We start from the raw sequence: 11,199 nt of genomic DNA, 5'->3' as shown, positions 1-11,199 counted from the left end.
GTCATTGCTTAGGATAATCGAGGGGTTGTGCTGTTATCTGAGAGTAGCCTTTAATATCCTTATACCAGGTAAAACTGTTGTATTCGCACTGTCACACGGAAAGACGGGGGAAGAGTTAACTGCTTAATGCAAATAATATACAGCAAGATCTATATATTTGGATGTATAAATATATAGTCACACACACATTTGATCCTAAATTTGTTAAAGACAGCTCAGCCAAATGACAACAAAACTTGCATTGGTACCAGAGTATTGAGGGTATAAAAACATCCAAACCACTGCAGCGACCTCAGCTGTGGATCTGTCCCTCCACGGAACAGAAACTCTTCTACATCATTCCCACTGCCCTCAGTACTGACACCATGGCTTAGTGCTTCTTTTCCAGACATAACCATGTACCTACAAAACACATCTACCCCATAACCATCTAAATGCTGCTGGCACAGTCAATGGGCAACAGGACAGGCCTCTGGCTGCAAAGGTGCTGAAAACCACTCTACACTGACATGATCCAAGGAGGAATGTGGGTCCTACCTGTTCTCCAGCAGTTCTGACAGGCTCAGGCTTTCAGCCACAGCCTGTTTGTGCAGCCTGGGTTGGTTTGCATTGTTCTGACCATAACCAGCTCAACAGAACCAGGGCAAGAATTTGTCCTGTCAGAAGCACATCCCTGGGGGGTCAGCCCAAAGTTGTTGAAAATACTTCGGACCACTTGTTTCCTTAGAGGAATGGCAGCAAGTCCAGCACCTAAAAGCCTTGGATACAGAGCCAGTGGGACTGCCTGTGCTGCAGCATCTCTGGGAAAGGCAGTGGCTGAGAAGCACCCACTGCCCAGGAGACAATTCATGTGCCATACACTCCCCATTCCCTGCCCAAGGGTGTCTCCAGCAGAGAGCAGAAATCCCATCCCATGCCATCATTCCTGCTTTGGAATCACAGAATGAATCCCAGACTGGTTTGGGTTGGAAGGGACCTTAAAGCTCCTCCAGCTCCAACCCCTGCCACAGGCAGGGACCCCTTCCACTGGAGCAGCTGCTCCAAGCCCCTGTGTCCAACCTGGCCTTGAGCACTGCCAGGGATGGGGCAGCCACAGCTTCTCTGGGCACCCTGTGCCAGCACCTCAGCACCCTCACAGGGAACAGCTTCTGCCTCAGAGCTCAGCTCAGTCTCCCCTGTTCTGGCAGGTTCAAGCCATTCCCCTTGGCCTGTCCCTACATCCCTTGTCCCAAGCCCCTCTCCAGGTTTCAAAAAGCAGCACTGCTCCTCCATATCAAACACATTCTGCTTTGTGCTACCAGGCTCTGTGAACCAACAGCTTGAACTAAAGCACCTTTCACTGAAAGAACAGGGTGAGAGTTGGGTTTTTCCCTCAGACAGACAGTACTTGTGCATCTCAGAATGGGACTGCAGAAATGCCCCACCAGCTCAGACATCCCCAGACTTTCAGCTACAAGTTGTTTCAGAGGATATAGAGTACATGCAGAAATCATCTACTCCTGAGATTCCTATGCTGTAGAATCATAGGATCATAGAATGGTTTGGGTTGGAAGAGACCTTCAAACCTCATCTATTCCAACCCCCTGCAATGAGCAGGGACATCTGCAATTAGACCAGGTTGCCCAGAACCACATCCAGCCTGGCCTTGAATGTCTCCAGGGATGGAGCATCCATCACCTCTCTGGGCAACCTGTGCCAGTAACCAGTCAGGAAAAGATTTCTTTATGGTGAGGAGGCCAAACCTGCCAAGTGCACAGAAACCCCTGCTGGATGTTCCTAAGCCCAGAGTCACATTTACCATCACTACATGAGGGTGGGTGGGCGCTGTGAGTGCAAGAACATCCAAGCTGTTGGCGGAGAACAGTTGCCAACAAGGTCCCACACACAATATACTTCACACTCAAGTGGTAAGACACAATCTATAGTTATATTGCCAGGTCCTGAGTACAGCCATGACCCACATTTCAAGTGTTCAACATTAGGCCCAAGCTTCCTTCAAATGATCCCATATTTCAAACATCTATGTTTATAATGATCTATTTCACTAACCTACAGACTTCATCCAGCCTGTCACCTGGAGAAAAACACCTGCAATCAGATTTCCAGTATTCACCAACACGGAAGTTGTTGCTTTAAGTCGTTTGAAGATCCTGAGACAAACACTCATATGCAAAGAGAAGGGGAAAGTAAGTACATTTAAAAGAAGCAAAGCAGCTCCCAGAGCAGCACTGCAGGTCCCAGTGCAAGCCAGCTCCCATCCGCCCACCCCAGGCTTTTCAGACGAGACCCCAACCCACCATGGAGGGGTGCAGCTCCCACAACGCTCAGCACTTGTCTTGCCTTCTGCAGTCACCAGGCACTGTATGAATCACTGACTTCTTGCTCGGAGAGAGTAATCTGTGAGGAGCACGGGAGCATCAGCGAGCACATCCCTGCCACGGAGCAGGGGCACAAAAAGGAAGAAGCGAGTGCAGGAAGCCAAGCAGTACTTTATTGACTCCCAGAAGACAGATAGAGATTTGCATACAATGCTGGAAAACTTCTTTTATACTTTTTAAAATCCCGGAATTATAAACAAGAGAACTCATTCCTCATAAATAACCTGACACCATTCCTTCATCAAAAGGGTTTGGCATGGAACATTATTTCCTTGGACAGTTTTCAGTTCAGTCGTTCCTTAGAACAGTTTAAAAAACTATGTCTATAAATAATACTTAAATATATTGCTCATATTTGTGACTTCATAAAAAAAATAGCTTGAGCTAATACTTTCCTCGTCATTGAAAGAAAAAGACGATCCAGAGAGACACCAACTTTGGAATGAGCACTTCAGAAAGATGGGTGAAAATAACCGGCTGGAGGTTCTCAACAGGCTTCATTTAGCAACAGACTGAGCCCCTTCCAAGGGGGTGTTCCACATACCTCCAGAAATGACTTTAAGAACAGCACTCGATGTGAGCTCCATCCTGCCCATACCCAACTGAAGCCACCAACGCAACTAGACACGGTTGATCTCAAAGGCAGGTGTGCAAAATCTGACCACATAGGGTTAAATCCCTTTTACCTTGAGATTAGGTCAGTCTAAGCCTCAGTCGGATGAGGAGGACAAAAGCTTTGTCAGGCTTGCAGAGGCCATGGGAATGATTTGGGGTTTAATGAAGAGTGGACAGGATGGCTGAAGTCATGGAGGAGGCTGGATAAACACAGCCTGTCTACTGCAGCTTGTGACATTTGGTCCTCCAGCATCAGGAAGTGGCCTCTAGAAGCATGACTTTTCCAAGGGGATCACTAAGCCACAGCCTTGTTGGCCTTCCCAGAGCTAGTGCCCATTACACCACCAAAACTGCATTGTCTGAACCTCAGCGTGTTACTTCCAAAGACACTAACCCAGAGCCTTCCACTAACACACAAGTGATTTTCAGGCTTGATCACTCTTTCAGACTGGAAATGGGCTCCTACTCGAGCAGTAAGGAAGCAGCACATCTCTTGGCACTCATGCTTGGTACAAGTGGCTTTACATCTCCAACACCCCAAGTACTTGCTAACCCCCCCGGGAGGTGCTGGGATTGAGGGACAGTAAATCCAGTTACAGCCTCAGGACAGCCTCTGCCCATGAAGCTGGCTGAAGAGACCCACAGCTCCTCTCCACTGCCTCTGCACATGCACTGGCACAGCTCTAAACTGGATCTCTGACCCAATGTGGGTCTAAAAGTAACCCTTGACTCGACTTCAAAGCACGGACCAGCCCGCTGATCTGATGTCCTCTACAGCACAGACAAGGGGCAGTAGAGCAGAGGGACAGGCCCCAACAGCAGGAGCAGTGGAGCACCGACTGGGTTCTGTCAAGCAAACTCCCATGTCACAAAGCATCACCTTCATGGTCTGCAAAGGTAATGGATGGAGGATCTCTGAGATGCTCTTCGGAAAGCAGAGGTGCTACCTGGATGGGCATGAGCCAAGTGTTTGGACATACATCGTGTGAGCAGAGGAGCAATATTGGACATTGTCTCATTCTGCCCCTAAATATCAGGTTCTAAAAAGTGTTCTGAAAAATGCCTTCTATACACCAGTTAATCAAACGGATCTCACAATATTTCCTTTCTATACTACATTTTTACATGAAGCAGAAGTGTCTACACCTTTCTAAGTAATCATCAAAGCAAATGAAAGCTCGTTTTGAGAGCAACTTACCTAATCAGCTCCATGAAGACCATCACACATGTAAACACAAAAGGCAATGAAACCTCAGAGACACAGCAAGTTGGGTGAAAACAGATGTAACAACAAGAAAGAAGTTTTAACAACTTTTTGTCCATACAAGAACTTCTGATTTCCAAGAGGAGAGCAATTAATACCCAGGAAGTGCCTGGTTTTGGCAATTCAGGCCCTTAAAATGAGCTATTTCCTTTTCAAGTTGTCATATAACCGCTAGGATTGTATTGTGGTGGGTTCCTGGGATATACAGATCACCTACTTCTAAACACGTTCCTGCACATTATAGACTAAACTTCTTAACTTACGAAGAATTATTCTGCTGTTTCCAGTTTACAATGGTCAAAAATAAACCATGAAGACTTCACAATGTGTGTAAATGGGAGGGAAATGTATTTTTAAAAACAGAATAAAAAGCTGCATGTTAAAAACTGGGTCACAGACTAATAAATACATACATCAAAGACAGGAAATTCTCAGCAGCTGGTTTTCAAGAGCAAGGAAGTGGGGAAAAACTAGCTGTCCAGACTCCATTCTGGCTCTGTGGTCTATAGGCTAGAAACATCTGCAGTTCAAAACCAAGTTAAGGGAGGAGCAGACTCAGCTTTGTCACCTATTTTCTTTGATAAGAAAAAAATCAGCTACTTCCTAAAAATGTGGTGGAAAACCTGGAGAAACTTCCATTTCCTCATGCATTTGATACCACTGAGTTTAAAAAAGAAATGATTTTAACCCAGAAAAAGAATGAGTTGTTGTGTCCTGTAGGAGCAGCCTTACCGCGAGGTTTCTACAGTGAAAGTCTTCCTAGAAAGACACCAGGAACTACTTGCCCGTAACAAAATATGCAATGATGGCATAGCAGAAACTGCTGCTATGAAGTTTCACGTGAAAACCAAAGGAAAAACCCAACTCCAAACAGGATAAAAGATGTTCTGATGGTTGAGGAGATGCCAGAAAGCAACGCTGGACACCAGGAATTTCCAGAACAGCCCCCTTTCCAAAGTGATGTGCAGTGTGTGGATTAAACCGTGAGAGAAAACTGATCCTGTTCGATGGGCTTCTCCACCCAAGCTCCAAGTCCTGCCTTCAGGAATGCTTTAAACAAACACTCTTTGGCAGTTTGATACTCAGTGGCTCCTTGCTTGGTTTCATGGTACAGGTTAGGCTTGAGGATCTTCGAGCGCAAGCTGGAGGAAAGCTGCACAGACAGAAGAATGGAAGAGAGACAAAAGCCTATTAAGCCAAACAGTTGTTAATTAGTGATTAATTAGTTATTAGTGAGTTATTATCCACCCCTCTACTATTAAAACAAGATAACGAACTGCTAAAGCAAATGGCCAAAGGCAGACAAGTACAACACTGCTCCTTGCAGCCATCAGGGCTCTGTACCAGCTTCACTGCACCCAACTGCACTGTTTCCCTCTTCCACAGCACCATGCTGCCCTCACCAGTCTCACCATTAGCCTGCCTTTTGCTTTCTCTGGACTACTGGCTTCCTTTGGTGGAAGCAATCTCGACGTTGAAAGCCACTGAGAGATCCTCTGGGGTAGCTTTTCTCTGTGGGAGGACAGAACCCCAGTAGATTGGATTGCAGTGCAACTGGGATTATCCTTCCAAATACATTAGAACAAGAAGGCAAGCTCAAAGTAGACAGCACCCTTTGTTTACTTAGCTAGAAACCAAGTATTATTAGATCCTTGCATGTATGTTGGATCAGACAACATCAAACTGAAGAACAAGCTCCAGAACACCACTGTTCTTTTCCATGACTACATAGAGCAGTAGCTAACATAAGGCTCAGCTTAAAACAGGCTCAGAAAGATGTTTCTGAATACTCAGAGATGCTTGATTAGGAATTAAGCAGTGGAAAACCCAGCACTCCAGCACATGTACCTTTGCATGAATACGCATCCAGCGGCTGTAAAAAGCATGCTTACAAAGGCGAGATGCACGACCCATTTCATCTTTGCCAGTTGTAGCATTAATAACTTCCAGACCAGTGTCTCCTACTGTCCAGTTCACGCTGAAGTTTGGTGCTTTCCCTGGCTGACGGGCTTCTGCATTGCTAATACCTGAAAGAAAAGCGATGGTTAATGACAAGAAATACCAACTCATGAGTTTTGTTTTTACTGGGGAGTAATGGATACGGCAGAGCTATGAAATCACATCACTAAGAGTCCTATAAGCACATCTTTCACTCTGAGGGCATTCTCCTGTAGATTTGTCAGTAACCTTGGAGATTGTGCCATGCACATCTCATTCTCATCCTGCCTAAAGTGTTCTCTCCTCCTGTCCTTCCCAGCAGGGCTGTGATAAACCAGCTCCTCAGTGGAGGGGTTCATGGAGAGGTCTGTGGCAAGGGTCCATGGGGACACTGACACGGACACCTTACCACAGCCATCTGAGGAGGATCTGGTCTTGCTGATAGGGCAAACCATTGAACTAATTATTATGACAACAATTATGAAGCAGAGAAAAAAAGTTGCTCTGCTCCTGCACAAGAAACTGCTGCTCTCAGAGCCCACTCAGTGATGGGATGAGTTGAGCATAGGCAAGAGCAGATACTGTGGGGTTTTGGCAGTTGTAACTCTCCACTTGATTCCCTTTCACTGCTGCTATAAAAACATAGGTGCATGTTACTTATCTCATTTCAAAACAGGAGTGAAACCCTGGCCATGTTTAAACACAGTTCCAATTCAGCTGGCAGCATTGGGCTGCAGTCTTGTTCGGAGAGGTTGTGCTGATTTAGAAGTGCCTACAAAGTGCTTTTTCACTTTCCCTCATAAGAATGGAGTTAGAGCAGAGCAGGGACAGCAGAATGCCTTACAGACCAAGGCATGAAGGTGCCTATACTGAAGCAGCAGTTGAGTGAACTTCATTAAAAGCTATCAATCTATCTCCTCCTCCTTATGACATTGGGATGTGGCTTGACTAGCACAGGCAGCAGCACTGATGCTGGGGGCATCCAAGTTGAGATGAGTGAGCCCTATCCTCAGCACCCTCTGCAGAATGCCCGAACTGGTCTGTCAGCATAAATCCAGCTGTGCTCCAGCTGCCTCCCTGTTCCACATGCCCACTGCTACTGACAGTGCCTACAAATGGTGAACCACAGGACTCAGAAAAGGACTCAGATCAGTTTTGCTCAGATGTTAAATTGGGCAACACCTCTCAGCTATGGCTTCAATCTCTGCTGCTGGAGAAGCAAAGCCACCAGCAGTCTAACCCAAGGGTGAAGCAAGGCCTAGGGCAGGATTTATTCCCCTACAGGACCCCAACACTGCAGAGATGCACTGCATACAATGACCACCGCACCATGCTTGAAGATCATGGCAGCTGCTGCCATCCATGGGCAGCTCCTGTCCTGCATGTGCTCTGCACCCACAAGCAGCACCCAAGGCTGCAAGCCTGGGTTGTGTGGGCTATGGAAAACCTGAGGAACACATCAGGTTTGATCCTGCAGACATTACAGGCATTGGAACAGGCTGCCCAGGGCAGGGCTGCAGGCACCGGCCCTGCAAGGGTTCACACAGCGTGGAGACGAGGCCTCAGTGCCATGGGGCAGTGGTGGCCTTGGCAGTGCTGGGAATGGTTGGACTGGATGAGCTTAAAGGGCTTCTCCAGCCTGGTTGATTCTGTGATACTACAGATGTAGAAAAACTCTGCCTTTAGACATCTCAGTTGTCTCACCAGGAGAGAGCAAAGGAACAGGGCAGGGTTTTGTTCTGATACGTAAAGATGCCATTTTTACATTAGCACAGCTCTCACTGAGAACCCGTTTCAAACGTACTCTGGGGTTCTGCTAAGTCCTACACTTCATTACATCTAGTGAATTTGTACAAACTGAACCTAACTGTTGCAGCAGGGTGGCCTCTCTCGCTGGTGTCTGAAATGCAATCTAATCCACAAGGAGCACAGGGCTGGCTCATGTAAGCCAGGTCTCATGTAAGACCTACAAGGTCTGAGCAACACAGCAACATTCAGTTTGCTTGCCACAATCAGTTCCTCCTTTCAGAAATCAACATTTCAAACTAGCAATCACACTGAACTTCCTGAAGCTGTTGCGTCTTTATGCTCAGTTTATGTCAACCTGGTCACTGTGACTGCTAACCAGTAATTACATAAATAAGTCAATAATAAAAAAATAACTCCATTATTCCTGATTCTCTTAAAATAAAAGCTGAAAAAATTAAGAATTGGACCAGAAGTTTCCTGAAGAGGTATTTTCTGGATGCTTTTAGGAGAGATGCATCCAGGAGCTGAAATCCACCAGGATGCCATGGACCTATACCCAGCTATCTGTATATCGGGCTGTGGGACCCACATAGTGAGCCATGCAGGAGAGCAGATGGTGGTCCCTGTTGAGCAGGTACCATGGAGAACATCACACAAGCAATACTTGAGGAAGACCCAACAAGAACAGGGCTTTACAACAAGGTGGGAGTCAAAAAGCCCTCATCACAACATCTGAGGTCCAATGGACATGTGCATCACACCTCCTGCAGAATGGAGCTGCTCGTGCACAATGCAACTGGTCCTGTGCCATTCAAGTACAAACACTGCTACTCCACAAGCCATACAACACAAGGCTTGCACCCAAACACCCCAGACATTGTCAGCTTGGGTTGCACAGAAAAGGAATCTCAGCTCTGAGTCTTCAGGAGCACATCAGTTCGGGCTGCTTTTGTCAAGTGTATGTGAAACAGAACCATGCTGACAAAACTCTGGATCAAAACCTACTGAGGCAAGAGGGCTTAAGAAGCTGCCACCACATGATAAGCAGATCAGTCATGGCCTTTCTTCCATCTAATGATACCTGTGCTTCTGTTCCATACACCAATGCCCTATCAGCTACTCAGACATCATCACAAGGAGCCACACAAGCAAACCATGAGGAAGCTGACCATGCAGTGTGCACATTTCCATGGCACTTAGGCAATTGCTTTCCTTAGGTTATCTTGATGAATTACATACATTCGTTAAAAGACAGAAATACAGAGAATTTCAAACAGACTAAACCAACAACACCCGTTCAGCTGCTTCAGTATGGGCATGAACCCTGCAGGGACAGCAGAAGAGTCCCTGGAGGTGGATCACAGGGAGCATAGACAAGGAATAAATGCTACCTCAAAAGCAAAGCTTATGATAACCCTTCAGGTGGATCATAACTTCCCCCTCAAAACCTAGACATGAACATAACAAGCTGAAACTAGTAATGGGAGAGAAAGCTAGGATGGGAAGTAAAATATTTTGCTCTGCTTTGAAAACTGATATTGAAACTTGGTTGAAAACTAAGCTATTTAGAGAACACTGCTCAGAACTTACTGTTGAATATCATTATAATGGGGTATAATAAGCAAAAGTCATAGCTCTTTGTGGCAGTGCTTACATAAATAATAAAGCTGGAGGTTCTTTGAGGAGAGAGCTCAAAAAAGCTTCATTAAAAAGGAGATAAGGAGCTGAAAGGCAGCCTTGTGAACGGGAGGATCAGGTACCAAGGAAACAGCCAGAAAAACCACCACAGGTTCTGCCTAAGGGTTTCTTTTGGTTTAAAAGAAAACAAAACTGCAAACATAGGCAGAAGTCAGAGGAGGGCTGGGGCAGGAGCATTGCTAACAACTTCCAACATGGGAACTACAGATGAAGCAGCAGCAACAGTGGTCATGGTACGTAACCTCTCATCACAAAGCACACGAGCTCTGCAGGATGGAAGGCAGGCAGCATGACTCCAATTCTAAAGGAGATCAGAGGTGTGTCAGGGAGCTGCCAGTCCATACACACAACCTCTGCACCAGGAAGGCTGCAGGAACTAGGGACACTGATGGAGACACAACAATGTTGGGAAAGACTCAACAAGAAGCTGCTGAACTGAAGACTGGAGGTGGCCAGTGTGACACTAGTTCTTAGAGAGGCCGGGGAGCAGAAGGGTTGTCTTTTCAATGTCTGCCTTAAAACCAGACTTAATGGACACCTGGAGGAAGATGGTCTATTGGGAAGAGTCAACACACACAGAGACCCTCAAGCTCTGTGCAGACCTGGAAAGTGTGTGTTGGAAAAGCCAAGGAGAGTAAGATGGGTGATGACACTAAGTTATTTAACAACGTAAGTAAGAGAAGCATTTGCAAAGAGTGGCAGAAGAAGAGCTAACAACAAGCTGAAAGAGAGCTGGGCTGGGGCAGCCTGGACAAGAGAAGGCTCCTGAAGGGGAGACCTGAGAGCAGCTCCAGTGCCTAAAGGGGCTGCAGGAAAGCTGGAGAGGGGCTTGGGACAAGGGCCTGTAGGGACAGGCCAAGGGGAATGGCTTGAACCTGCCAGAACAGGGGAGACTGAGCTGAGCTCTTAGGCAGAAGCTGTTCCCTGTGAGGGTGCTGAGGCGCTGGCACAGGGTGCCCAGAGAAGCTGTGGCTGCCCCATCCCTGGCAGTGTTCAAAGCCAGGTTGGACACAGGGGCTTGGAGCAGCTGCTCCAGTGGAAGGGGTCCCTGCCTGTGGCAGGGGTTGGAGCTGGAGGAGCTTTAAGGTCCCTTCCAACCCAAACCAGGCTGGGATTCTATGGTTTTCAAAGGCTGACTCTCTGCACAGAGGATCTGCTGAGCTCTGCCACCCTGCTTTCATTCTGGGTGAACTCTTTCGTGTCCCCCTCCCACACTGGCTCCAAAATGAGCCCGTGTGGGTTACCCTGCAGACTGACACTTTGTTAATGGCTGATGTACAGACTGATCCCCGTTCCATTTGAGAAATTAATCCCTTTTCAGACTATTCTAGAAACCCACAACCTCTGACCCTGTCTTCTCTCAGTGAGCTGGCCAATTCTCAATGGAAGCTCACAGGCCTTCAGTGCTGGCGTGCTAAAAGCACACTGAAAGGCTAGGTCCTGCAACCACAAGGCTTCCAGGAGTCAGCACGGGGAGGGAGCTTTCTACCAGCATAAAGGTTTCCTGCATCCCCTGGCTGAAACACAACCACTCTGATGTGCATGTTCACATTTAAC

The 11,199-nt window shown here is 46.9% G+C and overlaps 1 protein-coding gene across 2 annotated transcripts in view; it reads right to left on the bottom strand.

The window, feature by feature from the left end:
• Positions 1 to 2,469: 2,469 nt before the first annotated feature.
• The window catches only part of ADARB1 (adenosine deaminase RNA specific B1), a 58,957-nt gene continuing 50,227 nt past the window's right edge, over positions 2,470 to 11,199 (bottom strand). For both annotated transcript variants that reach the window (XM_034065523.1, XM_034065524.1), the window contains exons 10-11: positions 6,106 to 6,284; positions 2,470 to 5,410 (exon numbers count right to left, since the gene is read on the bottom strand). In XM_034065523.1, coding sequence (XP_033921414.1) covers positions 5,234 to 5,410; positions 6,106 to 6,284 — 356 coding nt within the window. In that variant the 3' untranslated portion in view covers positions 2,470 to 5,233. The remainder of the gene's footprint in view (positions 5,411 to 6,105; positions 6,285 to 11,199) is intronic.

Source organism: Melopsittacus undulatus, chromosome 8 (genome assembly GCF_012275295.1).
Source record: "Melopsittacus undulatus isolate bMelUnd1 chromosome 8, bMelUnd1.mat.Z, whole genome shotgun sequence".
NCBI lineage: Eukaryota > Metazoa > Chordata > Aves > Psittaciformes > Psittaculidae > Melopsittacus > Melopsittacus undulatus.
This window is presented reverse-complemented; position numbering and strand designations above follow the sequence as displayed.